The sequence below is a fragment of the Gopherus flavomarginatus genome, chromosome 2, assembly GCF_025201925.1.
Source record: "Gopherus flavomarginatus isolate rGopFla2 chromosome 2, rGopFla2.mat.asm, whole genome shotgun sequence".
Classification (NCBI taxonomy): domain Eukaryota; kingdom Metazoa; phylum Chordata; order Testudines; family Testudinidae; genus Gopherus; species Gopherus flavomarginatus.
In genome coordinates this window covers 279,679,834-279,707,415 of record NC_066618.1, presented here as the reverse complement: position 1 = coordinate 279,707,415, position 27,582 = coordinate 279,679,834, and the positions used below count along the sequence as shown (strand labels likewise).

The window sequence follows — 27,582 nt, the reverse complement described above, 5'->3', positions numbered from 1 at the left end:
ATATTGCCGAGTGAAATTGCTGGAAATTGTATTAGCTCAGCGTGTGAGAGTGATCTCTGTTTCAAGAAACGAGATTAGGGCTGGGGAGGAATATCAGTGATGTTTTTAGCAAGTGGTACCTGCAAACATTTTCCTCCTTAGCGTATGCTAAATATTGTGTCCCAGGAGTGCATCACTGTAGAGAGAAGGGTGGTGGGATGAGGAATCTGTTCAGTGGTTTTCCCATTGAAACAAAAATTCCTCTCTTCAAAAGCAAGGTGGAAGCTAGAAACAGCTGGCCAAACAGACTGATCCCAAGCTGCACTTTGCAGAAAATCTTTATACTTCATTCCTGAAAAAAATATACTGCGTACACTCAGAATATAGCACAGCGTTCAGCCTAGTTGATCTGAAATGGGGTGTGTGGTGTTGGAGGGAATGAAGACCTTTCAGGATTAGTTAGAGAGGTAATTTGAAAACACCTGACACTTGGCATAAACTGATGTATTCTATTATAATATATGGAATGAGTAATAAAACTCCTCCCAGTGGGAGGGAGGCAAGGCTGCCCAGAGGATTCAGGGGGCCTGGGGCAAAGCAATTTTGGGGGCCCCTTCCATAAAAAATGTTGAAGTATTACAGAATACTATATTCTCATGGGGGCCCCTGTAGGGCCTGGGACCTAGGGTAAATTGCCCCACTTGCCCCCCCTCCCCTTTGGGCGGCTCTGGAGGGAGGAAAGGAGAGAGAGATGGATAAATAGATTGATCCAGGAGGAGGCTCTTATGTACTGCTTGTCGCTAATATATGTATGCAGTGTAGTTGTAGCTGTGTCGGTCCCAGAATATTAGAGACACAAGGCAGGTGAGGTAATGTGTGTTACTGGAGCAACTTCTATTGGTGAGAGAGAGAAGCTCTTCAGCCACACAGAGCTCTTCTTTAGGTCTAGGAAAGATACTAATTATTACTAAATTATTATTAAAATGTCAATTCAAGACCAGCTCTCTGTGTGCATGCTTCTCACAATGCAGTTTTCCCCCAAGAAAAAAGGGATATCACACATTCCAAGGCAAAAATCTGAACGCCTAAGAACTTAGTGGTCAGTAATGAGGCTTGAAAATAATTCAGATGGTGTTAACTTAAACCATCTTGAACAATGGCAATGCTGGTCAGGTCTTTCATTGTACATAAAACAAATACAGTAGAAAATGAGTATGTCTTCTTTTACTCCCTTTGCAGGAACTTAGCCCTTGTCTACACTACAGGGGAAATTCGTTAATAGCGTAACTCAAATCAACATAGATTAGATCTACTTCCACAGGGTCCACACTACACGATGTTGATGGGAGACACTCTCCCGTTGACTCGTCCTACTCTTCGCAATCCAGTGGAGTACAGGAGGTGATGGGAGAGCGATCTGCAATTGATTTAGCGGGTCTAGTGAAGACCCGCTAAATCGACCACCGATGCATTGATCACAGCTCGTCAATCCCCCAGTAAGTGTGGACAAGCCCTAAGTCTGCAAACTGCTATAGGAACAAAAATATTTTTTCACAAAAAGTAAGTCTGAATCAACTAGGGAAAAGACACAGATGTCTAAGAGGTAAGTGGAAGGGATAGTTCCTTAAAAAAGCAAAAATGAATTTTCTGGAGCCTCCAAGTTTGCCTAATTAGGAAGGCAATGTTACTGAAAACTGAAAAGGCTGTCTGGTCAGACTGAAATGTATTTATCTCTGAGACAGTGGATTCAGTCCAATAACCAGACCCAATAGGAATCTCAGCAGTGCTGCATCTTACAGGCATAATGCACTAAAAATGTATGATTCCTTCCATGTGGACCTAATGAAAACTAATTAAATGCTAAAATTTGAACAGTATCAACAAAACTATAGTGCCAGGAGAAATCAGATGATGAACAAACCAGACAGCCACTGTAAAACTCAGTTAAGAAATAAAGCAACCCTTTGCAATTTTTTTTCCACAGTTCTCAGACAGATTAATGATAGAACTGAAGGAGACATAACCAGTAAAACAGAAAGAACAATAATAAAGATCAGTGGTGAAACTTCTGGCTCCACTGAAGTTAAAATTTGACTTCAATGGGGCCAGGATTTCACCCCTTGATTTTAAATCTACCACAAGCAATTGAGACACAGAACTGAGGAAGCAAGCAATGTGCATTTGCAAGCGTTTGATCAAACTGAAATGGCAAGAACACTGAAATGTTTCATCTTTGTCTACATTTTTCATACAGAAAAAAAATCGTTTACCAACCTTCTTCATACATAAAATCTCTCTCAGATATTCATTAACTCAGAAGGCATTAAAGTAGCTCTATATAACTTGCTAATATGGGGAAAGAATGGCACAAAGCAGATTGAAAGTGTTAGAGCATGTCTGGGGGAAAGGGATTCAAATTTGGTTTAGGGAAATCACCTGTGTCAGCCATATACTGTGTGAACATAGTCAGTCCTGAGCCAAAATATCTAATGCCTTTTTTAATAATGAAATAGAGCAAGAAAAGGTACACTTCAACAACTGGGAGAGATGATGATGTATCTCAGTAAAAGTCATTCCAAAGCTGTCTCAGTTACTCCTGAGTAGATTGTAATAGCCTAATTTGGTAGCAGCTATTTTAATGATTTGAGAGTTAGTTGATTGGACAAGACCACTGGACTTAGATATGCCAGCTGCAGACATCTAGAGCAATTAAAAGTTTCTGCAGTTCAGTTTATGCTCATGACTAAGACCTTACCAAATTCAAAGCCAGAAAAAACGCATCATAGACTGTGAAATCTGGTCTCCCACCATGAAGAAGACCAGCATTCCTCAAATTGGGGGTTCTGACCCAAAGGGAGTTGCAGGGGGGGTTGCAAAGTTATTTTAGAGGGGTCCGTGGTATTGCTACCTTTACTTCTGCACTGCCTTCAGAGCTGTGTGGCCACAGAGCAGTGACTGGTGATCAGGTGCCCTGCTCTGAAAGCAGCACTCTGCCAGCAGCAGTACAGGAGTAAGGGTGGCAATACCATACCAGGTCATCCATACTTCTGTGATGCTGCTGGCGGTGGCTCTGCCTTCAGAGCTGGGCTCCCCGACTGCAGCTGCTGCTCTCCAGCTATGCAACTCTGAAGACAGTGCCATAGCTAGGAGCAGTACAGAAGTAAGAGTAGCAGTTCCACAACCTCCCCCACCCCCAAACAATAACCTTGCAATGCTCCCCACAACTCCTTTTTGGGTCAGGATCCCTACAATTACAACACCTTGAAATTTCCGATTTAAATAGCTGAAATGAAATTTGTGATTTTTAAAATCTTATGACTGTGAAATTGACCAAAATGGACCATGAATTTGTTAGGGCCCCAGTCATGACCTTTAATCTTTTTACAGGTTTTCTCAGATCCCAAGGAAGGTAGATGTGGCAAAAGCAACACTGGGGGGGGGGGGAGGGAGGGAGAGAGAGATCAGATTTATAAACAGTATGTAAGAAAAAATGTTATTGACTTATTCTGTGTGACCACTCAGAAGTTTGTCTCCTCTTACACAAAGTTTCATAACATTATGTTTTGTCCCATCAGTTATTCACTCCCATCTGCTGCCACCAACACAGGGCATGTGGGTGTGTTTGCCACCTCTTAGGAAGATTTTTTTTTAAGGAAACTAAAAAAAGGCGACAATCTGTTCAGATAAGAACAGCTTAAAATTTCAGTGGTCCTTATATGATCGTCACCAATATCCTAGCAAAATCTCCAATTTCCCAACAATCTCTCCTGTTCTGGTGAAAGAACACCAGAACAAAAAATAACACCATTTCTGTTCTTTTAAACAAATCGCTTGCTCTGGGGAGAGATGACCAAAATGGAAAAGAGGCAAAGACAGAGAAGTGGTTGAAAAGTGAGATTATCTGACACTTCAGGGACTTGTTAATCACTAAACATAAATGAAGGGAGCTATTTTCCTTCTACTACTGATCTATTCCGCTTGTAACCAGCCAGAGTGCTGAATGGACATTCTGGAAATAGAGTCTTCACTGGAGGCACCTTCCTCTTTACATATTAATATTCTTCATCAAAGAGCATTGACAAGCCTTTCTAGATGGTGACGATCAGAGACGCTTACTTTCAGATACTTAATACCTTCCCAGAGCTCAGCCAGGGATGAAACATCCCCTGAAGAACTGACTAAGTAGACAGAGCTGCTAGCACATTTCCGAACTGGTGCACTCATAGCTGACACATGTACAGTCGTGCCGATTGTTAGGATGGCATTGCAAATTATCAGAACTTTCTGACCAGGGCAGAAGAGCTGTATCAATGTCATCTCCTGTCCAGGAAATAACTATCTCACAATGATGACTAAAGTATTTAATGCTCATGCCTTGTTATAATTGATCACACCTGTGGACACAGTACATGCGATGAAAAAAATACTTAATAAGCAGTAATGAAAAGTAAAGCAGCAAGTTCATAGTTTTTTTTTGGTGGCAAATAAGGCACACTGTACTGGGAAACTACAAGGAACCTGGAGGGATCACCACCTGGGATGAAAAGGTAATTAGTTCATTCTCCAGGCCTTCTCAATCCTTGGCCTCTGCTGAGCTTGTCAGCAAAGCATGACGCTCACTGCGTGCCCCCAGGATGGTGATTTTATCATATTATTTATTATTTGTATTGTGGTAGCGCACCAAGGACTCAGGATTTTGACCCCTTTGTGGTAAGTGCTGTACAAATACTGAGGAAGATGTGGTTCTTACAAGCTTGTTTAAGGCAAGATAAAACAAGTAAAAGTAACAAAATAAAAGGAGGGGTGAGGGAAAGGAAGGACAATGGCAATAATATACAGTAGAACCTCAGAGTTACAGACCCCTGGGGAATGGACGTTGTTCATAACTCTGAACAAAACGTTCTTTCAAAGATTTACAACCGAACATTGACTTAATACAGCTTTGAAAATGTTCTATGCAGAAGAAAATGCTGCTTTTAGCCACCTTAATTTTAATGGAACCAGCACAGAAACAATTTATTTCCGTTGTCAAATCTTTTTTCTTTAAACTTTCCCTTTATTTTTTTAGTAGTTTACGTTTAACACAGTACTGTACTGTATTTGCCTTTTTTGTTTGTTTGTTTTGGTCTCTGTTGCTGCCTGATTGCATGCTTCTGGTTCCAAATGAGGTGTGTGGTTGACTGGTCAGTTCGTAACATTGGTGTTCATAACTCTGAGTTTCTACTGTACCATGTGTTCCCATAGGCTACTTGTGTGAACAACTTGAGGGTTCACAATTACTTGACATGTTTTGTTTAAATCAGGTAAATACCAGAAATCCCCACTGATCTAGAAACACCTGCCCATTACAAGATAGATGGAGACCATCAACTCATTTAACATGAGATACTTACTTAGACTGTAATCTCTTTGGAGCAGGGGCTATTTTTGTTCTTTGTTTGTACAGGGCTTAGCATAATGGGGACCCAGTTCATAACTGCTGGGGCTCATAAGTACTACCTCAACAAAAATAATAAATGCAATAATAATTGGACACCAAACACTCCAACAGATGAGTAACAATTTCTGATCATTACCCTCCTTGGATTTGGGCCAGTGACCTAGAAAAGGGAGGTTCCAGATGCCATTACCAAAGCCCTAAATCAACCAGTCCTCCAGATTAGAAGGTTTCACTACTCCCTTTCCTTGAAATGTACACACAAACTGTATATTGCACCGCTTCCCCGTTAGCTTTTTCCATGCTAGTTTCACATTATCTTGCCAACTTTCCAAAATGATTTATTATGCCTTTTCTTTTTCATGTAAGCCTTATCTTTCACAGACGCTTTCTGATTACATCTGGCACTGTATGATATTCTTTCAGAAACCGGATAATTACAATTTGCGTTTCAAGTTAGAAGACAGCTGGAAAAATTTGTTTCAATCTTGTTAAGAGGTGAGCAAAAGAGTAAGCCTTACTCAAAATTGAAATTACTTGGAGTTTTTCCTTGTTAAACCTTAATTTCCCCTTCTCATCAAATTCTTTATAAGTTTATGCCTTAAACAAATTAATATGCAAGGACAGTAACTTCTTGCTGCAGACATGTAGACTTCACTTCAACACACATCTAGGGTATCATTTTGCCATTGCAGCTCACATGAACAGACCTGCAATTCACAGATATGGCTGGGATACAGAAGCCATTTGATCCATCTGCAGCAAATGAAAAATGGAATCCTCTACAATGGTTTCGGAAAACAGAGGTCTGCAGCTTGGAAGCTGAAGAAAAACGGCGCAATTCATCAATGACCTACAGTTCCAGTGTGTTGGCTCTGCTGGAACAAAAGGTCTGCACACCCAGTGGTTCTGGCCACTGAGGAAATCCGCTGGCATAGAGAAAAACCTCACTGGCATAAGGCCAGCACAGAGACTCTGCCATCTCCCCATCACTTTGTCAATCCCCAGTTTAGGAAGCACATAGGGGGCATGGCTAGAGTACTGCTGTGCTGCAGCTGTTTATGACTGCTGGAACAGTTCTATGAGACCCACAGGCAGGCTAAGTCTTCACTACCCGCCATATCGGAGGGTAGCAATCAATTTCTCGGGGATCGATATATCGCATCTCATCTAGACGCGATATATCGATCCCTGAACGCGCTCCTGTCGACTCTGGAACTCCACCGGAGTGAGTGGCGGTAGCGGAGTCGACAGGGGGAGCCGCGGACGTCGATCCCGCGCCGTGAGGACTGTAGGTAATTCGATCTAAGATACTTCAACTTCAGCTACGTTATTCACGTAGCTGAAGTTGCGTATCTTAGATCGATCCCCTCCCCTAGTGTAGACCAGCCCGCAGTTTGGCACAAATTAGGGCAGCTCTGAGACTTCTCTTACCAGTGCCAGGGACTGACCTGGCTAGTCCCAGAAAAGCCATATTTCCCCACACCCTCAGACTCTGCTTCAAGCAGATCTTGGCCACCCTTGAGAACAGCTTAAACTTGATCACACTTTATTATTTAACATAACTTGTTGTGATAAAGTAAGCTGACCAACAAATAGGATGCAGTCAAGCATGCCCTGAACAGCCAATGGGGTACATGTGTGTCCAGTCTAGTGTCAACTGAGATAATCTTGCCATGATGGGAACACAGACATTTTGGTGTATTTATACATCACTGACATATTTCAAAAGGGTTGATTTAGGTTTATTTTCCTGAAATCTCCTGAAATTTGACTCTGTAAGGATGCATGGTCTATCCAGTAGTGGCTTGGAGGCTTCATGAGCGCATTGTACTATATGTTCTACTATTACTGCCACTATAATTGACCCTGTGGAGAATGAAAAACAAAAGAACTCGAGAAGCTCGAGGCTCTGTGTGGGCTCTGTGAAGCCCATACCTAATACAGATCCTATAGCAGTCCCGTACATTTGCCATGACTTGATATAAACTGATGAATTTTCTTTATGTCTTTGCTAATTCATTCAGGATTTACGCAGAATGTAATGCACAAGAATACCAGGTGGACAAGATCGTTTCTGCCCTCCCTAAAACTCTCTGGTGCATGTGCTTTCCACCAGCTGGGCAACTTGGGTGGAATTCACTCTTGAGCATAGTCGGCATTAGGTATATGCACTACTTAAATCCTACTTATGCCTAATTCTGAGGGATTACGCAGGACTGTTTGGCTACTCCCACAAGGTCCTTTCTTATCAGAAGTAGCTATTGGTGAGGTGGCCCTTAAACAACATTTTTGAACCATTAAAAAAAAAAAAAGTTTATGAAATGACCAAAAGTTTTGGTGAAGCTCATATATTAACCAGCCCAAACTGCTACGCTCCCAATGACCTCCACTAGATTTACCTGGAAAAAAAATGTAAAAAAAGAAAGAAAAATTCACTTGCTTCACACACATGTATGTGGAATTCAGTAGGTGAGTCTGGTTTTGTGCATAGGTTTTTTTGGCTGTTTTAAATTCTAACTCTTTCAATCAAAACTTAACTGTCCATGGAATTTTCCAATAAATCCAACAACATTTTATTATGGGAACAGTCATTAATCTGTCTGTGCTGAACAAATGCAAATGAAGGGAATGTAATTCTCGCATCAATACATATTTCCTAAAAAATATTTTTTTAAAGGAAGGCTCCTAGCTTCCTTAATCATTTCCCAATATATAGTGCTCTCAACAGGAGCGAAATTACAGGGGAAAGTAAATTATCTCCCTAATTTAAACGGATCATTTCTAAGAGTAAAACTTAGTTATTATAGTAAGAAGGAACTTTAATATAAAAAGTAATCAACTAGAAATTATAATGTAAACATTATTTGTTAATTCAGTAACAATTTTCAACAAACTAGAATTCCATTCATACCACTAGAGGAAGTCCCAGGAAAGAAATTCACTGTATCAAATTCATCCATTCTATTCTGCCAAATGGAATTCAGGATGCATCTTAATAGAGGGTTTAATGAAGAGTTAATTTCATGCTTCTTTTTCATAGAATCATAGAGATTAGAGAGAGACATTACTTGTTAGCCCATAGAGTATATTTTAAAATGTTTTGTCCTACTATGATTCAATAGTGGGATTTTCTTTGGAGTCTCATAGACTCACAGACTTTAAAGCTCAAACGGGACCATCATGATCATTTAGTCTGATCTCCTGCACATTATTGCACAGTCTAACAGATCCAGCCATCTTCCTTTGCCCATTTTCATCTCTCCTAATTCTACACCATTTTTGCGTTTTGAAGGTCAAAGGATTTGTCATATTAAAGATTTAGCTTATTCACAACACAACACACCAAACCCATATGATGTCCAAGGCAGACTCAACCAGATACATATCAAAGGGACTCACTGAAGATCATTTTGGCCAGGTGCCAAGACCACTTCTGAATGGAGGTCTTCCAATCCCCAAAGTTTGCCTGCACCTCTTGTAGCTGGATTAATGCCTTGGATACGTGATCCTATTTGATGGCCTATTGTTTAAAATTAACCACTGTACATGTGCATGCACCAGTATTGGAACTAATTTTTATTAGATACACAGTGATATATTCCCATATATTGCATTTGAACCTCTAATATCTAATCATCAATATAATACCATCAGTGATGTCTTACAGGTCAGCCACTGTGATCATCTGATTTCATCAGTGCTATTTGTCTAAACATTTACATATTTTTAATAACTGACATCAGATTTGACAGTTGAACTGTAGGTTTATTCAAAGCAACCTTGCTAAATGGATCATTATTTGCTTCCTTTGACAACCTTAAAAACACACGTTGGCTAATCTACATGCTTTGAAAGAGTGTCAAACTATATCACAGATGATTTAAAATCTAAAAATACGACAACACTGAAAAGACCTCAGAGTTATCTGTGCTATATGATGGAGGAATTCTTCCCCCTGCCTGCTGCCAAGCCAGAATATCCAGGCTTGGCTGAGACTTAGGGGTCAGGCCACTGAATAACATTAGCACTTTCCCAAATGCACAGGCATGTGGCCAGTAGATCTGTGTAATCCCCAACCACGAACCCCTTCACACTGGCCCTCTACACAGTGGACCTTGCCAATCTTATTGCAAGTTATGGCTCTCTGATGCCACAGACAAAGAGACAAGATTTACCCCTCTATTCACAGTCCTGTTTCTCTAAAATTCTTCCTGTCCTGTAGGAAGGCAGCAACTTTTACAGGAACGCAATATTTGTAATATATTATGTTACAAGGTATATTATAAAACAGGCCAGATCCTCAACTGGGATAGAGCGGTTTTACTCCATGGAATGCAGCTATATCAATTTACAGGAGCTGAGGCTCTGGTACATTATATACAGACATGTACACACAAATTCAGAGAGAGACAGATTATACACGCAGGGCCCGTGTCTCCACTTCCTTGCACCTTATGTAGTCATTTACATCTGATGTGGGTGTAAGCCTTCACCATCTCAACCTCAAAAAATTGTACACTGACTTTGCACAGGTGTAAAGGACTGGATAAAGTACAAAGAACTGGGGAACATGAACATATAAAACAGCAATGGCAATTATTACTACTTGGTGTTAATTTTCAACCTTACTAATTGCACATAGCCAATTAAACATCATTAAAGGGTTTGCTAGGTTTCCTTTCCTTCAAGAAAATTTCATAAGATTTAACTAGCTGAATAAAAATCAAGCCTTGGAAGAAATACTTGAGGCTTTTAGACATACCTGTGGGACTGTGGAGTGCTTTCTGAGGGCTCCATCCTGCTAGAAAATGTTTTTCTTGCAGTGATTGCCTGTTACATTCTGAACATACACCCCACCTCATATCGGTATTTATGTTTCATCTACTTGCATGTATAAAATGCAGTGACAGGTTAGTCAGATTGGTAAACACTGCACCAGGACTAAAAACTCTGTGACTGTGTAAACATTAACTCTCCTTTAGTCTACTGAAATCTTTGTTTACCAAATACTACTGGAAAGAAAGAAAGAAAGAAAGAAAGAAAGAAAGAAAGAAAGAAAGAAAGAAAGAAAGAAAGAGATCACCACGTAATGTTTTCTAATAACATTTCTGAGCCAAAAGGATAGTAAAAATTGCCCATCCTATTATAGCCAAGATTTACAAAAGTGACTAGTGGTTTTGGGTGCCCACTTTGAGACTCCTTAAAAGGGCCTAAATTTCAGGAAGTGCTGAGTACGGGGCTGGATTTCCAATTAGGCAGAGTAGGCATGTGTCTAGGGGCACAAGAATTCTAGGAGCGCCTTACCTCCCTGAAACTGTGCGCAACACAGAGGTCAGCTGTAAGTAGAGGAGCACTGAAGATGCTGTGCCTATGGGTGTGTAAGGTGTAAATCCAGCCCTGGCTGAGGACCTGCCCTCTGAAAATGAGGCCCCTTTAAGGTGTCTTACCTTGACTTGGGTTATGCCTTTTTATTCCATACAGAACATAGGGCCTTCACTACCACCTTCCATCTTTGATGATTTCTTGCTGCAGTCTTGGCTTCTTCCCATGGCATTTTGATAGCTTTCAATTCTGCTTTGATTGTGCATTTCCATGTAGTCCTTGGTCTACTTCTTCGCCTCTCTCCCTGGGGATTCCAATCTAATGCCTTTCTTGTCATGTTGCTCGTGTCTTTTTCCCATGAGTGTCCTAACTCTCTCTATTTTCATTCTGTAATTTCCTGTCCTACTCGTTTCTGTTTTGTCCTGCTCCAAAGCTCTGTGATTTTTTTCTGCACATCTAATACTAAGAATTTGTCTCAGGCAGATATTTGTGAAAACTTCAAGTTTAGATAGTAAACTGTTCATAAGTCTCCAATTTCATTGCCATACAGTAAGACAAACTTTACAATGGTGTTAAATATTCAAAGTTTGGTTTGGTGGACAAGGCTTCTATTTCACCAGATTGGCTTCAAAGTTACAAAGGCATGTCTGGCTTTTGCTATTTTGGCTTTAACATCTTTATCTATTCCACTGTTTTTGCTTATGATACTGCCAAGAGATGTGAAGTGTTAAACCTCTTCTATGTCAGTCCCAGGAAGTGTTATGAGTGATTCTTGTTGTGTATTGATTTTCATGGTTTTCATATTCTTGCTGTTAATTTTCAACCTTACTAATTGCACAGAGATCTGAAAATCGTTTGTTTTGGTTGAATGTCTCTGTGGGTATGAGACAGAAGATTGATGTCTGCAAAGTCAAGATCCTCTGAGCGTCAGTGTGAGAGTCCATTTTATACCCATTGGTCACTCTGTGGTGTCTCTTATTACCAATAAGAAGATTATGAATGACAAAAGACATCTTTGTCTGATGCTGGTAGCATTCTCGAATGGCTTAGTCAACTGGCTATTATGCATTACTTGTCATGTCCTATTTTTATAGAAACTGTGGATGATGTTAACAAATTTCTGGGGGACCCCACAGCGGCATAGCAGCTTGCATAAGACCATTCTATCCACTGCATTAAATGATTTTTGAAAATCTATGAAATTCATCTAAAATGGTGACTGACGTTTGATCAACAGTTCTATGGAGATACATAAGGTTACTGTCTGATCTGTGCATGATATCTCCTCCCTGTCAGTGCTGTAGCCTTGAATCTACTGCTTTCTTTATTCTGCCCAGGATAATGCATGTAAATACTTTACTTGGGGTGGACAGCACTTGAATGCTCCTCCAGTGCAGCTTCACTATACAACCATTTTCCCACTCGTTTGGTATTTCTTCTTCTTCTCATATCTTTTTGCAAGAGGCCTCTAAAAATTCTTAAATAGGTATCCAAGAATGGAGGCATCTCAAATCACTAGTCCCTTTTTAAAATGTTGGTCTGTGTTGTGTCTTTCTGCAACATAAATTTGATAAATCAAAACCCAACATGCAATATTAATTTCAACAAAATATTGGAATATAGTGAGTGGTGCACACACATCTAATTCTTTAGATAACAAAAAACATCCTTTGGTTTTCCCCACCTTGTCTTCCATCAATCACGCCCATGACATGCCCACCATTCCCTGACTGAGGATCTGGTTGATGCTTCTTCAAGCATCACTCAGAAGGCATTGAGAGAGAGGTAAGGGCCCCATTTTCTCCTGCTTTTCCCTCAAGGTTGTTTCCACAGCATTCCCAACCCTTGCCAGCCCACAGAATGAGGGAGTGAACCATGATGCTAAAGAGGAACAGTTTACTGGTGTAAGGCGAGGAATGGTCCCACTATTGTGGGGAACTTCCCTGGCTTCTGCGCTATCCCAATGGAATCAGACCACAAAACGATCTGGCTTCTCGCCCCAACTTCCTTTACTTGAAAGGCTTCCTGACCTTGAGGATTCCTCTTTCAATTTCCGGCATATCAGAGTCCTCGTAACCCTGACAAGGCTGGGCCCAGGATTCCTGGGAGGCTGAATCCGTACTTTTATCACGGTCATTTAGGACAGGAGCTAGGGTGTCCCCAATCCAGGATACTCTCTCCTCACCGGCCACTTCCCTGATCCACTGGTCACTACATTAAGTTTAAATCAAATACAATTGCTTAAACAGCAACTGTAAGAAAAATATGGGAAAAATGGAAAAGGTTAAAGGAACAAGGGGCCCTGCCCTATAGCCACAGGGAAAACCATAAACGTCAATCTCTGCAATTTAACATCCTGCAATGTGATGTGTGAAGGTAGAGTACCAATGAGTTAAGTGGGATCCACCCTTGGGCATCACATTGTAAAATCAGTGCCTAAGTCATCCAGTTATCTATTTCACTTATTTATCTCATGAGTGAGCTGCCCACTTACATTAAAAAGAGAAGGCTAAATGTTAGGAGAGATGGATGTAAAAATTATAAGGGTCATCAATCCCCAGGCTTTGGGGTGTACACTGATCACTAGCTGGAGTGAGGAAGAAATCTCGTGGCTAAACTCATAGTACAGTAACTCACATTAAGATGAATTTTTGCTAGGGTTACACCATTCTCCCTCTGAAGCACCCTTCACTTCTGAAGGAAGGATATTAGACTAGATGAACCAGAGATCTGATATGGTCTTTACTATGCAGTTGCAGGCTGGAAATATGACATACATATTTACCAAGGGTAAATTATCCATTGGAACAATTTACCAAGGAGTCATGGGGATTCTCAATTACTGACACTTTTAAAAATCAAGATTGGATGTTTTTCTAAAAGATCTGCTCTAAGAATTATGGCCCATGTTGTACAGGAGGTCAGACTAGATGATCACAATGGCCTCTTCTGGCCTTGGACTCTGTGAATCTATGCTCTTACTTCACTGAAGTGGGACAGAACAGCATGTTCTATTACTAACTTCAGTGCTTGCGTTTCCAGGTCTAGCGGGCAATCTGAAGTGCCGAGGCATAAACCAGACTTTGGTGAATCTCAGAAAGATGTTTGTTTTTATGCAAACCAGTTTAACCATCTTTATTCATTACACAATAATCAAGATATAATAATCTCTCTTCTGCTTCTCTGGCCCTGTTCTCTCAGTACAGCTTTAACCTTCTTCACCAGCTGAGCAACCTACATGAGTGACAACCATATCTGGAATATCAGCTAGTAATAAACAAGTGCAACCAGACAGCCTCCTGTTTGCATCTTCATTATATAAACATCCAGTAGACAACAACATCAGTAGACAAGATGCCACTGACATATAAATGGCAAGTTATGATATTGTTTTCTCATGTTTTCCATGTCTGCCTGTATCTGCCTTTACCTGTTTTATACATGGAATGTCAGTTGTTCAGGGGCAGGGACTGTATTTTTGTTCTGCGTTTGGACAGCACCTAGCACAACGGGGTCCTGGTCCATGACTAAGGCTCCTCAATGCTACTGCAGTACAATTACATAAATAAATGAACAACAACAAATTAGATGTTTTAAAGAAAACAAAACCAAATCACTTAATCTCTCTGTACTTCCTCCCCTGTAAAATGGTGCTAACGCTTCTTTTCTACTTAGGCTGTAAGCTCTTCCAAATAGGAACTGTCTCTTACTATGTGCATACACAGGGCCTGGCATAGCAAGGTTCTGATCTCATTTGTGCCTCTGGTCACCACTTTAATGTAAGTAATAAATAACACCAGAATAATTCTGAATTGCTGCCTGCACAAAGCGAGCATACCTTGCTAGTTGTCGTTCACATTTAAGTTTCAAGTGAACAGTCCCCAAATGACTTGTTAAATGTGAAGAGAAATATTTAAAATGTACATTGAAATCATCACATTGTACATAAAATTTAAAATATATAAAATAAAGTCTAATAAAGTCATTTTTTCCCATCCTCAGAGTCCAGCCCTGCTCTTCAGCTCCCAGTGTTGTCAAAGGGAAAATATTCATCAACTTCACTGGAGCAGCACCAAGCCAATCAGCGTGAAATTGTTGGCACTATTAGGCCAGATTCATCTGTCCTCTCAGGCTATTTTGCATCTCTCCAGAGATGCAAAGCAACCATTAGCCTCGCTTAAGTGACCAGTAAAACCAAGTTGATGGTTGCTTTGTGTCCAGAGCAGCTCAATGCAGCCAGAGTGTGCCGGTGCTTTTTTTTTCTTGCATGCATACAATGGTGAGGAGAAAAGCCTTTCGTATTTACAAAGGAGGTGTTTCTTTGGGCACTCTGATAAATTTAGGTGGGGCTGTATCAAGCAACAAGTCATAATATATCATCAGCATAATGGAATTAAACAGCTTACAAAAGGAGAGGTTTTTCCTGGGTCGTTTCATTAAATAATATGACTCAGCTCAGTTCTCCATCATAAAACATTCCTGACTTAGCGCTAACCCATGATTTTATTGGGAGGGCAGGTGACCCAGTGGTTGGAAGTGGAAAGAAGAAAGCAGAGCTTCAGGATTCTATTCCCAGCTCTGTCACTGATTGTCCCAGAGAAGTTATGTAACCTTTCAGGTGGGACTCCCTCTTTTAGTGGATATAAACTATTTACCTATCTCACAGGACAGTGTTGAGAGATGTAAGCAATGCTTGTAAAATGCTTTGAGATCATCAGATGAAAGGCACTATCTAAAAACACAAGCCTGCATTTTCAGACTTAGGTCCTAAAGCTAAGCTCTTAAATCCATAGTTAGGCTCGTAAATAAAAGTGTTTTCTAGGACCCTCCATATAGATTTAGGAACTAATTTTAGGCACCTGGATTTGGAAAATTTTGCTGCAAAGTATTATTACTAGTTGTGTTTCAGCTCCACAGAGCTCCACTGCCTTTTGCTCTGTGGAATTTAGAACAAGCCAAATGCCTTCTCCATAATATCTATGTGCAAACTATATAGTTAATTCTGGTTTGCCATATGGTGGAAACCATGTTGGTTCTGGGATACGAGAAAGACAAGGTAGGTGAGGTAATATCTGTTATTGGACCAACTTCTTTTGGTGGAAAGGACAAACTTTTCAATCTTTGTTGGATCTGGAGAAGGTAATCAGAGTGTCCAAGCTAAATACAAGGGAGTCTGCTATAGACCACTTGACCAGGGGAATGAGGTGGATGAGGCTTTCTTCCGGCAACTAACAAAAGTTACTAGATCACAGGCCCTGGTTCTCATGGGGGACTTCAATCACCCTGATATCTGCTGGGAGAGCAATACAGCGGTGCACAGACAATCCAGGAAGTTTTTGGAAAATGTAGGGGACAATTTCCTGGTGCAAGTGCTGGAGGAACCAACTAGGGGCAGAGCTCTTCTTGACCTACTGCTCAGAAACAAGGAAGAGTTAGTAGGGGAAGCAAAAGTGAGATGGGAACCTGTGAGGCAGTGACCATGAGATGGTTGAGTTCAGGATCCTGACACGAGGAAGAAAGGAGAGCAGCAGAATACTGACTCTGGACTTCAGAAAAGCAGACACTGATTCCCACAGGGAACTGATGGGCAGGATCCCCTGGGAGAATAACACAAGGGGAAAGGTGTTCAGGAGAGCGGGCTGTATTTTAAAGAATCCTTATTAAGGTTGCAGGAACAAACCATTCTGATGTGTAGAAAGAATAGTAAATATGGCAGGCGAACAGCTTGGCTTAACAGTGAAATCCTTGCTGATCTTAAACACAAAAAAGAAGCTTAAAAGTGGAAGATTGGGCAAATGACCAGGGAAGCATATAAAAATATTGTTTAGGCATGCAAGAGTGAAATCAGGAAGGCCAAATCACACTTGGAGTTGCAACTAGCAAGAGATGTTAAGAGTAACAAGAAGGGCTTCTTCAGGTATTTTAGCAACAAGAAGAAGGTCAAGGGAAGTGTGGGCCTCTTACTGAATGAGGGAGGCAACCTAGTGACAGAGAATGTGGAAAAAGCTAATGTACTCAATGATTTTTTTGCCTCTGTCTTCATGAACAAGTCAGCTCCCAGACTGCTGCACTGGGCAGCAAAGCATGGGGAGAAAGTCACCAGCCCTCTGTGGAGAAAGAAATGGTTCAGGACTACTTAGAAAAGCTGGACAAGCACAAATCCATGAGGCTGGATGCGCTGCATCTGAGGGTGCTAAAGGAGTTGGCGAATGTGACTGCAGAGCCATTGGCCATTATCTTTCAAAACTCATGGAGATTGGGGAGGTCCTGGATGACTGGAAAAAGGCTAATGTAGTGCCCGTCTTTAAAAAAGGGAAGAAGGAGGATCCGGGGAACTACAGGCCAGTCGGCCTCACCTCAGTCTGTGAAAAAAAATCATAGAGCAGGTCCTCAAGGAATCAATTCTGAAGCACTTAGAGGAGAGGAAAGTGATCAGGAACAGTCAGCATGGATTCACCAAGGGCAAGTCATGCCTGAATAACCTAATTGCCTTCTATGATGAGATAATTAGCTCTGTAGATGAGGGGAAAGCAGTGGACGTGTTATTCCTTGACTTTAGCAAAACTTTTGATACGGTCTTCCACAGTATTCTTGCCGGCAAGTTAAAGAAGTATGGGCTGGATTAAGGGACTACAAGGTAGATAGAAAGCTGACTAGATCATCAGGATCAACTGGTAGTGATCAATGGCTCCATCTCTAGCTGGCAGCCGGTATCAAGCAGAATGCCTCATGGGTTGGTCCTGGGTCCGGTTTTGTTCAATATCTTCATTAATGATCTGGAGGATGGCATGGACTGCACCCTCAGCAAGTTTGCAGATGACACTAAACTGGGAGGAGTGGTAGATACACTGGAGAGTAGAAGCAGCAAAGAATCCTATGGCACCTTATAGACTAACAGATGTTTTGGAGCATGAGCTTTCGTGAGTGAATACCCACTTCTTTGGATGCATCCACGAAAGCTCATGCTCCTAAACGTCTGTTAGTCTATAAGGTGCCACAGGATTCTTTGCTGCTTTTACAGATCCAGATTAACACGGCTACCCCTCTGATACTGGAGAGTAGGGATAGTATACAGAGGGACCTAGACAAATTAGAGGACTGGGCCAAAAGAAATCTGATGAGGTTCAATAAGGACAAGTGCAGAGTCCTGCACTTAGGACGGAAGTATCCCATGCACTGCTACAGACTAGGGGCCAAATGGCTAGGCAGCAGTTCTGCAGAAAAGGACCTAGGGGTTACAGTGGATGAGAAGCTGGATATGAGTCAACAGTGTGCCCTTGTTGCCAAGAAGGCTAAGGGCATTTTGGGCTGTATAAGTAGGGGCACTGCCAGCAGATCGAGGGACGTGATCATTCCCCTCTATTCGACATTGGTGAGGTCTCATCTGGAGTACTGAGTCCAGTTTTGGGCCCCACACTACAAGAAGGATGTGGAAAAGTTGGAAAGAGTCCAGCAGAGGACATCAAAAATGATTAGGGGTCTGGAGCACATGACTTATGAGGAGAAGCTGAGGGAACTGGGATTGTTAGTCTGCAGAAGAGAAGAATGAGGGGGGATTTGATAGCTGCTTTCAACTACCTGAAAGGGGGTTCCAAAGAAGATGGATCTAGACTGTTCTCAGTGGTAGCAGATGACAGAACAAGGAGTAATGGTCTCAAGTTGCAGTGGGGGAGGTTTAGGTTGGATATTAGGAAAAACTTTTTCACTAGGAGGGTGGTGAAGCATTGGAATGGGTTACCTAGGGAGGTGGTGGAATCTGCTTCCTTAGAGGTTTTTAAGGTCAGGCTTGACAAAGCTGTGGTTGGGATGATTTAGTTGGGGACTGGTCCTGCTTTGAGCAGGGGTTGGATTAGATGACTCCTGAGGTCCTTTCCAACCCTGATATTCTATGATTCTATGACCAGATTGTTAAGCATAAGACGTTAATATATGCTGTAGGAGACCACTTAAAATGAAGGGTTAGCAGGCAGTAGGATGTGTTATAAACTATTGTAATAAGCCATGAAACCAGTGTCTCTGTTAAGTCCATGGTTTTTAGTGTCCAGCAGAGTTCAAAAGCTCATCTTTTGAGGGTGTTGTACAGGTCTCCTTTGACGACAGGGATGGATCGGGAGTGATCGCTTTGTGAAAAGTGTTCACCCATGGGTGAAAGGGTGTTTTTATCTTTCATCTTTTTCTGTTCGAGTTCATTTGAGTTCATACCTCACCCATCGTGTTTAGCTCATTCTCATTATGTCAGTGGAACAGAACCTTAACGCAGAGCTGCTCCCAAGTCTCTTTAAAGCACTAAAACTATGTTAGCAGAGGTTAAGTGACACTTGGTAAATAAATGAAGAACTTTAAATGGGCCACATTTTCAGCTGGTATGAACTGGTATATTTCAATACACTTCAATGGAGTGACACTAACTGGCACAAGATGAGGGTCAAGCCCTAAAAATGAGATCTGGGGGGAGACAAATAATCTGTTTTGTAATCAGAGTAAAGGCATCCAGCTTACAGTCTGAGTGGAAAGCAGCACAAAGATATGGTGGATCATCATTTAGTATTTTTTAAATAGTCCCTTTAAGGAAGCTGAGTAGAATGACCTTCATAAATCATACTGCAGAGTTGACTGAGGGCAGAGACAAGGGAGACTCAGGTACTTCGAGCATCCATGCCTGACTAACTTATCTAAAGCATGTAAGACACACATACCAAATACTTTCAGCAGCGTTGGTGATTTTTGTTTTTTTTAATTTAGCAGTCAGCTTGTTGCAGAGCCAAGATCTGCTGACGATGACAGGGTGTGATTGGGAGCAGAGGAAAGGCTGCATCAGCATGAATGCCACTCTTACAGCATATTGATTTTTAGAAGTGTCTTGAACTGCTGGATGCTTTGACACAATATGTGTTGAATTTGGAAAAGAAAAATGAATCCTTTGTGAAAGTGAAGAACTGCATTAAATTTCCCACCCAGGAAAACCTTGGCTGAGTGCTACCCCAAGCAACGTTCACCTAATCGCAAGAGGACAAGAGGTACCTAGCTCTCTTTACAATTGCTGTACTAGTCATGTGTGTTTTGTGATCAGAGTAAAACATTGCAGTGCACAGGGGACTAGGCTGGGACTAAGGAGACTTGAGTTCTAGTCCTGGCTCTGCCACTGATTTGCTGGCTGGCACTGGGCAAGTCAGTTCACTTCTCTGTGCCTCTCACCCTTCATCCTGTCTGTTCAGAGTGTGAGCTGTTTGTACTGTGTCTAGAACAATAGGGCCCAAATCTCAGATGGTGCCTTTAGTTTTACTTTCACATGACATTACTGTTAATTAGTATTATTACTTGCATTGTGTTAGTGCCTAGGAGCCACTGTACGAACCAGGGCCCCATTGTGCCAGACGCTGTACAAACAGAAGAAGACAGCCCCTACCCCCAAAAGCTTACAATCAAAGTGTACAGAGAGAGGCAGAGGGGGGAGCACCAGAAAACAATGAGCCAATATAGACTTAATCTGAAATTATTGCTCAAAGTGAATCACAATGGTCTGTATCACATCTTCTCTCTATCTCTTCCTCTGTCTAACGTAGTGCATATAAAATGCACAGGAATTTCTGTCTCTGCTGCTTCAGTATCTAAAGTCTATGATGTGAATTCAGGTGTTTTATTCTGAGAGGCCAGGATATGAGAGGGTTGGTTAATGCTAGTATATCCTTCACTTAATAATAATAATATTAGTCCCTACCTGAAGAACTAATTGCAACCTCCAGCCATGCATGGCGCAGGCATATTCTGGTCTCAGAACCAGAGAGTGCCAGAGGGAGGGGAGGGAGATGAGGTGCAACTGAGGCTTTAGCTGCAGCACTGTCTCTGTCTGAGGCTATGTCTTCACTGAGGTGGGAAAGGTATGTTTTTACCAGGGGATATCTAATGTTCATTCATTATCCAGCCATAAAAACATAATGGAGGCAAGACATGCTAGTTTTACTGTCAGGTAAACATGGAAAGATCAGCCACAGACAGGGGTGTGGAGCTGACCACACCTAGCTACCTGCAGGTAAACATTACAAGGGCCTTGCCTCCATTTAGGATTTTACAGTAAGATAACTATTGGATGTTTGTTATCTTGCTGTAAAAAACCCACCCTTGTGTCAGTGAAGACACAGCCTGAGCTGCAGGCTAGCATTGGGCACCTGGGTGGTGTCATGTTAGGGTATGTCTACACTACTAGCAGCAATGAGGCTCAGAGCCCAGGTTGATGGACTCGGGCCCGTGCTTCTGCACTAAAAATAGTTGTGTAGACGTTTCGCCTCAGACTGGAGCAAAGGCTCTGAAGCCTGGGGCGGGGAGGGAGGAAGAGAGGGCATGTGACAGTCTGTACCTTTATGTTCACCCCTTTTTCAAGACTATGATACATTTTGTACAAAGTATGCCTTGTATGGTATCATTTGAAAACTCATAATTTGATTATCATTATTGTCCTAGTAAAATATCTGTGGCAACATTGTATCTAAAGTTATAATATTCTACTGTATAACATACTGAGACACGTTCCAAGTTTAGAAAAGCAGGCACAGACCAGGTCCTCAAAAACAAAAGGCAAACTGACACCTCAGCCAGGTGTCAACAAAATCAAATGGACTATCACTTGGTTAAGCAGCCATTCTTTGGCAGGAAAAAGGGTGTGAGCAAGAAATGTACATATTAGCACAGAAACAGCTGGAGAGTCCCATCCCCACAGACTTCTTGTCTCCTGACCCTCAACTGGAGATGATTTTCAAAGAAAAAAGAACTATAATAAAGGGGAACAGATGCCCCAAAATATCTCTCCCTTCATCTCTATTCATGGCATCAACAACACTTGAAGGACAAAGGAAGCCTCATTGGACTGGGGGAGGGATCCTGGCAGAAAGGAATTCAGCCAGTAAGACTGCTAGAACATGTGATGAGAGAGACTTTTTCTCTCAAATCACTTAGCTTGTTAATTTAGGTTTTAGTTGTGTTTTACCTTTTAATTCTTTGTAACCAATTCTGACTTTTATGCCTCATTCCTTGTAATCACTTAAAATTTATCTTTGTAGTTAATAAATTTGTTTCATGGTTTTATCTAAACTGGTGTGCTTGGATTGAAGTGTTAGGGAAACTCCATTTGAGATAACTGGATTTGTGCATATCATTTCCTATTAATAAAATGACAGACTTTATGTGAGCTTGTGTTGTCCAGGAAAGGGCTGGGCAGCACAAGACACACATTTCAGGGGAAAGTCTGGGACTGGGAATTTGCTGGTGTTGCTCTGCAGTATAATTTATGAGTGACTGTCAATAGCACTCATACAGTAGAGCTGGGAGTAATTTACCTGCTGGAGGCTGTGTGAGAGCAGATCAGGAATGGTTACTCTCCCGGCAAAGCAATGTAAAAGGCACCCCAGGTTGGAGAACTGAGTAGACAGAACAGTTCAACAGTCCAGTTTTCACCCTGGGGAATGTCACAGAGTGAGCTTCAGAGCCCCAACTCCAGCCTGAGTCACAACATCTGCACAGCTATTTTTAGTGCCATAGTGTGATCCTGAGTCTGTTGACCCAGGTTCTGAGGCTTGCTGCTGTGGGCTGTCACTTCCTGTGTAGATGAACCTTTAATGGCTAGTACCTGGGTAGGAGTGTGGGCCCTGCCCTCTTGTGCACCAGGATAGCTGTACAAAGTACAGCAACTATTAAATCTTTCCAGGTAGATGCAAAGACTTAGGAGGAAGGATGACCTTGTGGTTAAGGGACTAGTCTGAGACTCAGTAGATATGAGCTGGGTTTTAGTCTGAGCTCTGCTACCCAGAGCCCGGGTGACCTTGGGCAAGTCACTTAGGCCCAGGCCCTCTCATTCAAATCAATGGAAGTGAGGTGCCTAAATACCTTTCGAAGATCTTGGCCTTAGTCTCTCCATGCCCCAGTTCTCCATCAGTAAAATGCGGATAATACAACAGGGGTGTCATGAGAATGAATTCATTCAGGTTTGTGAGGTTCCCACATTCTATGGTGATGAGGTCCATAAGTTCTTAAGGTGGGAGAGATTTAAAGGTGGTGTAAATGACACTGCCCAGAGGTCAGGAGGCATTGTGCATTATTAAAGTGTTCACAATACTATGGCATTGAATGAAGTGTATGAGAAACTGATGCCTTTCAAATGCTCCCACCCATCTCCACTGGGTTGGTGGAGTCCTTCTCTCTCCCTTGCATAGCTCAGCCTTACAGGAAGCATGACTGATCTCTCAGGCTTTATCTACACTAGCACTTTTGTTGGCAAAACTTCTGTGGGTCAAGGGTGTGAAAAAACACCCCGCCGACCAACATATATGTCACTGATAGAAACACTGGTGTGGACAGCGTTATGTCAGCAGGAGAGCATCTCCTACTGACATAGCTACTGCAACTCGTTGCAGTGGTTTAATTGTGTGGTGGGAGAGCTCTGTCCCGTCAGCACAGAGTGACTACACAGGAGAACTTACAGTGGCACAGCTGCAGCGGTACAGTTGTGCTGCTTTAAGGTCCATAGTATAGCACAGTCTAATTGACAATTAAACTTCCTGCCTTATGTTGAACTGGCCTTACTCTACTCAGTAGTATAAATCTTGGGCCAGAAGTTCAGTGCAGCTCAGCCACGCTGGGTGGAAAAGTTCACTTGTAAGCCACCTTTTTGGTCCCCTCAGCCCCAGGGCTGCCAGAAGCTGATTTGGCCCTAGGTGTAATTTAGAACAGCCTCAGGATTGCTCTGAGTTATGCAAGTTATAATGGCCCACAAAGGGGCTATTACACCATCCAAGGATTGCTGCACCATATATTGCTCCATCTTACCCCTTCCCCAGCCATGCTACCTACCCCAGCAGTGAGGGGGGTGTCATAGAGCCAGTATAGCCAGATACACTCCACTTGGGGACTTATGCCAGGAGACTCCCCAGGATCTGCTGGGTTCTCAGCTGCTTTGTATTGGAAGACCTGAGCAAAGCAGCCAGACAGGAGGCAGTAATCTAGCCTCTTGTAGCTACTTTGAGTGACCTTGTCACAACACTATGACATCTATTAATCTCAGTCGTGATCAGGATTCTCTTCCTTGTTAATCAACTGGCAGTCTAGTATCATTTTAACCCAACAACCATTTGGAAAAAGACATTCTTCATAGTCCATACCCAATTATTAGTTATGCATGGATAAAAAAACCACACAGAAATGGAGAAATGAATGGGGCTCTGAGTGGGGCAGTGAGACTCTTCCTTGCACCCAGTGGGGGCCACTGCATCTAGCCATGAGGGTAAACGCCCAAAGCAGCGCAGTAGCATACAAAGCAATGACAGTTTGCAGGTTCTCTGCCATTTCTTCATTAATGATGTAGAATGTGAGCAACAGGCTCATTCAACTGGCTGCTAACAAAGATGCTTCTATTTTATTAATACTTTGTGCAGGAAATTTACCACTGATATGCAGAGGGGCTATATTGTCACCAGTTGAAGTCTTATTGCACTGAAACGAAAACAAACTGTTTACTAAGAGAAGAGCCTGGCAGCTTAGCTTTCTTCCTGCATTTAATTTGCCGTGAGATTCTCTCTCACTAGGCTAACTGTTCAAACATCATTTGGCAAGTTGAGCCAGACACGCTAACCTGCTGCAACACAGACCCAGGTTCAGAACTATGCCCCCAAACCTGCAGATTTAACTGAAAACAGCTCAGCAAATATTCCTCTCTCCAGCACCAAGACACCCAGTTCCCAGTGGGATCCAAACCCCAAATAAATCCATTTTACTCTGTATAAAGTTTACAGGATAAACTCATAAATTGTCCGCCCTCTATAACACTCATAGAGAGATATGCACAGCTGTTTGCTTCCCCAAGTATTAATCACTTACTCTGGTTTAATTAATAAACAAAAGTAATTTGGTTAAGTATGAAAAGCAGCATTTAAGTGGTTTCAAGTAATAGCAGACAGAACAAAGTTACCAAGCAAAACCAAACAAAACACACAAGTCTAAGCCTAATACATTGAGAAACTGATTACAGATAATATCTCACCCTCAGAGATGTTCCAATAAGCTTCTTTCATAGACTAGACTCCTTCCTAATCTGGGCCCAATCCTTTCCCCTGGAACAGTCCTTGTCAGTTCCAGCAGGCATCTTAGTGGGAAACTAGGGGTTTTCTCATGACTGGAAGCCCCCTTTGTTCTGTTCCACCCTCTTTTATAGCTTTGGCACAAGGCAGGAATCCTTTGTCTCTCTCTCAGTTCCCACCCCTCCTTCTAAATGGAAAAGCACCAGGTTTAAGATGGATTCCAGTATCATGTGACATGTTCACATGCTCTGTGAGCCCCCCATCCATTCTTCCAGGATGAGCTAGTGCGTATGCACTGGAGGCTTGCAGGTAAACAGAGCCATCTACAGTCAATTGTCCTAGTCTATGGGAGCCATCAAGGTTCCAAGCCACCATTAATGGCCCACACTTTGCATAATTACAATAGGACTTCAGAGATATGCTTCATATTTCTAATTTTAGATACAAGAATGCACTACATACAAACAGGATGAACACACTCAGTAGATTATAAGCTTTGTAATGATACCTTACAAGAGACCTTTTGCATAAAGCATATTCCTGTTATGCTTATGAGTGTGAATATAATGTATTTCCATAACATATGGAGTGCAACGTCACACCGTCATTGAGACACCCTTTTCTTTTTACTTCTACAACAGAAAGATTCTGTTGCACACATAAAATTGTCACCAGGGCTGTGAGAAGCTAAGAGATTCAGCTTCAAGAAATCTGCCAGGCAAGAATTGAGCAATGGAGGAGTGAGGAATATGTCATGCTCCCCAGTGGTTTAATAAAGTTATGCCCAATCTCTAGGCGATATATAATTCAGTGGCAAAAAAAACATTTGTCTGAGGTCTAACTTTTACTACATATTCCCTTTTTCATGCTGTTCCCTCCTGCTACCCACGTCCCAGGAGTCCTCCATCTCCACATTCAGATCTCTCATTAAGACACACTTTCTGTTACTCAGCTTTCCATCACTAGTCCATTCTAATTGTGTCTGTTGAAGCCCTTGTTTCTTTTCTTTTAATTGTTTTCCATATGAGTAACATTCCATCACTGTAGGGAATCCAGGTTAATGCTGAAAACACTAATAATAATATATGGAGATGTACCCATCTCATAGAACTGGAAGGGACCCTGAAAGGTCATTGAGTCCAGTCCCCTGTCTTCACTAGCAGGACCAAATACTGATTTTGCCCCAGATCCCTAAGTGGCCCCCTCAAGGATTGAACTCGCAACCCTGGATTTAGCAGGCCAATGCTCAAGCCGCTGAGGTATCCCTCCCCCGGCTAGTTTGACTTTTGCTTCAAGTGTTTATGAGAGAAACAAAATGCATACCCATCAAAACGAAGCAGCAGAGACCAGGACAGGGGAAAGAAAACCAGCATAAGAAGTTGACTCAGGCAGATTTCCCTAAATATATGTGTACACTATGGGCAGCAGCACTGCAAGCTTTTCCACCCGACCCCACCAATGATCCTCTACCTCATGTGAGTGGGGCCACATTGTTGGGTGCAGAAGTACTTTTATCTCCATTTTCACTCAGCCTTTGGGCTCTCTGTTGAGACAAGTGTGCTAGTAAGTGCTGACTATAATGATGGTGCCCTACTCTGTGAATACTTGTCCACAAGAGACACTCATTTGGTGATTAAGACTGGCTGCTCATGCCGAAAAGCGCTCTTTCCATTCATGATGGGTTTTTTTCATTCTCGGTATGCCCAAAAAGTGCTCTCGATAGATGAAATTCCCTCTTGTGCAGAGAGCCAGCATCAGTTGCATGCTACACATCAGTGAAGCCCTATGTTGAGGACTTAAGTGATGCAAACCTTTCCACAGGGGTGAATTTCATTGTGTCTCAGTTATACAAGCTTGTAAATGGAAAGAAGTAAATGTCAAACCGTATAGGTTACTATAACCACATCAAACCATTACACCACAAATATAACAACCATCAACTATTGAAACAGGTTACATTTTCACAATCCCACAGCAAAATTACTCTGCAGAACCATCTAGTGGAAATGAGAGGTGTGCATGAAAACTAACGTTTGAGAGATTTCACAGTAAGGCTGTTAGATCCCAAACCTACCACAATGAGTGGTATGTGTATTGACAACACAAGGAAAGATAGCAATGGATCCCTTCTAATGCTTCTTTACTGCTGTGCAGCCACACTACACTTCCCTGTTGCACTCATTGTAACTAGAATTTTCTCACCCTAGTTTTCTGCTACTCATCATATTGTGCCAGTTAAGGATCTCACCAGGAACTGTAGCATTGTACTTCCGATGAATGTCTGCTAGACAAGAAATAGGCCAAATGCAGTAGAGACATAATTGTCATGTGTAAACTGAGTATAAGTGGGTGTAAGCAGTTAAATCAGAATGTAACTTACACTGATTTGGAGACTTCAGTCCCCTGAAACGGTCACCCAGTTTAGTGTTACTATCCCGTGTCTATTTCCTTACCCCTCTGAATGGCTAGCAGGGCTGACTTTAGGCCAATTACCCCAAATTGGGCCTTGCACCTAAGAAGGCCCTGTACCCTAAGGGAGAGCAACTAACTTTTTAATTTTTACTCACTCGGCGGTGGTCCAGGTCTTCGGCAGCATTTTGGCAGCGGGTCCTTCAATGCCGTGGAAGACCCAGAGCGAATAGGACCCGCCGCCAAAGTTCTGCCGAAGACTGGGGCCGTCACCAAATCGGGCCTCACAGTTCCTAAAGCTGACCCTGATGTCTAGAGCTGACTTGAGACTTTTGTGGGGGTTTTCACTTCACTGCATGTTGACAAAAG

The 27,582-nt window shown here is 42.1% G+C and overlaps 1 protein-coding gene across 2 annotated transcripts in view; it reads right to left on the bottom strand.

The window, feature by feature from the left end:
- FER1L6 (fer-1 like family member 6) overlaps positions 1 to 27,582 on the bottom strand; it is a 140,628-nt gene that overhangs the window by 108,404 nt on the left and 4,642 nt on the right. Inside the window, exon 1 of one of the 2 annotated variants that reach the window (XM_050940491.1) lies at positions 10,182 to 10,240. The exons of the other annotated variant lie outside the window; for it this stretch is intronic. Within the exon in view, the coding sequence (XP_050796448.1) occupies positions 10,182 to 10,216 (35 nt within the window). The 5' untranslated portion in view covers positions 10,217 to 10,240. Of the gene's footprint in view, positions 1 to 10,181; positions 10,241 to 27,582 lie in introns of those variants that run through there. 2 annotated transcript variants of the gene reach the window in all.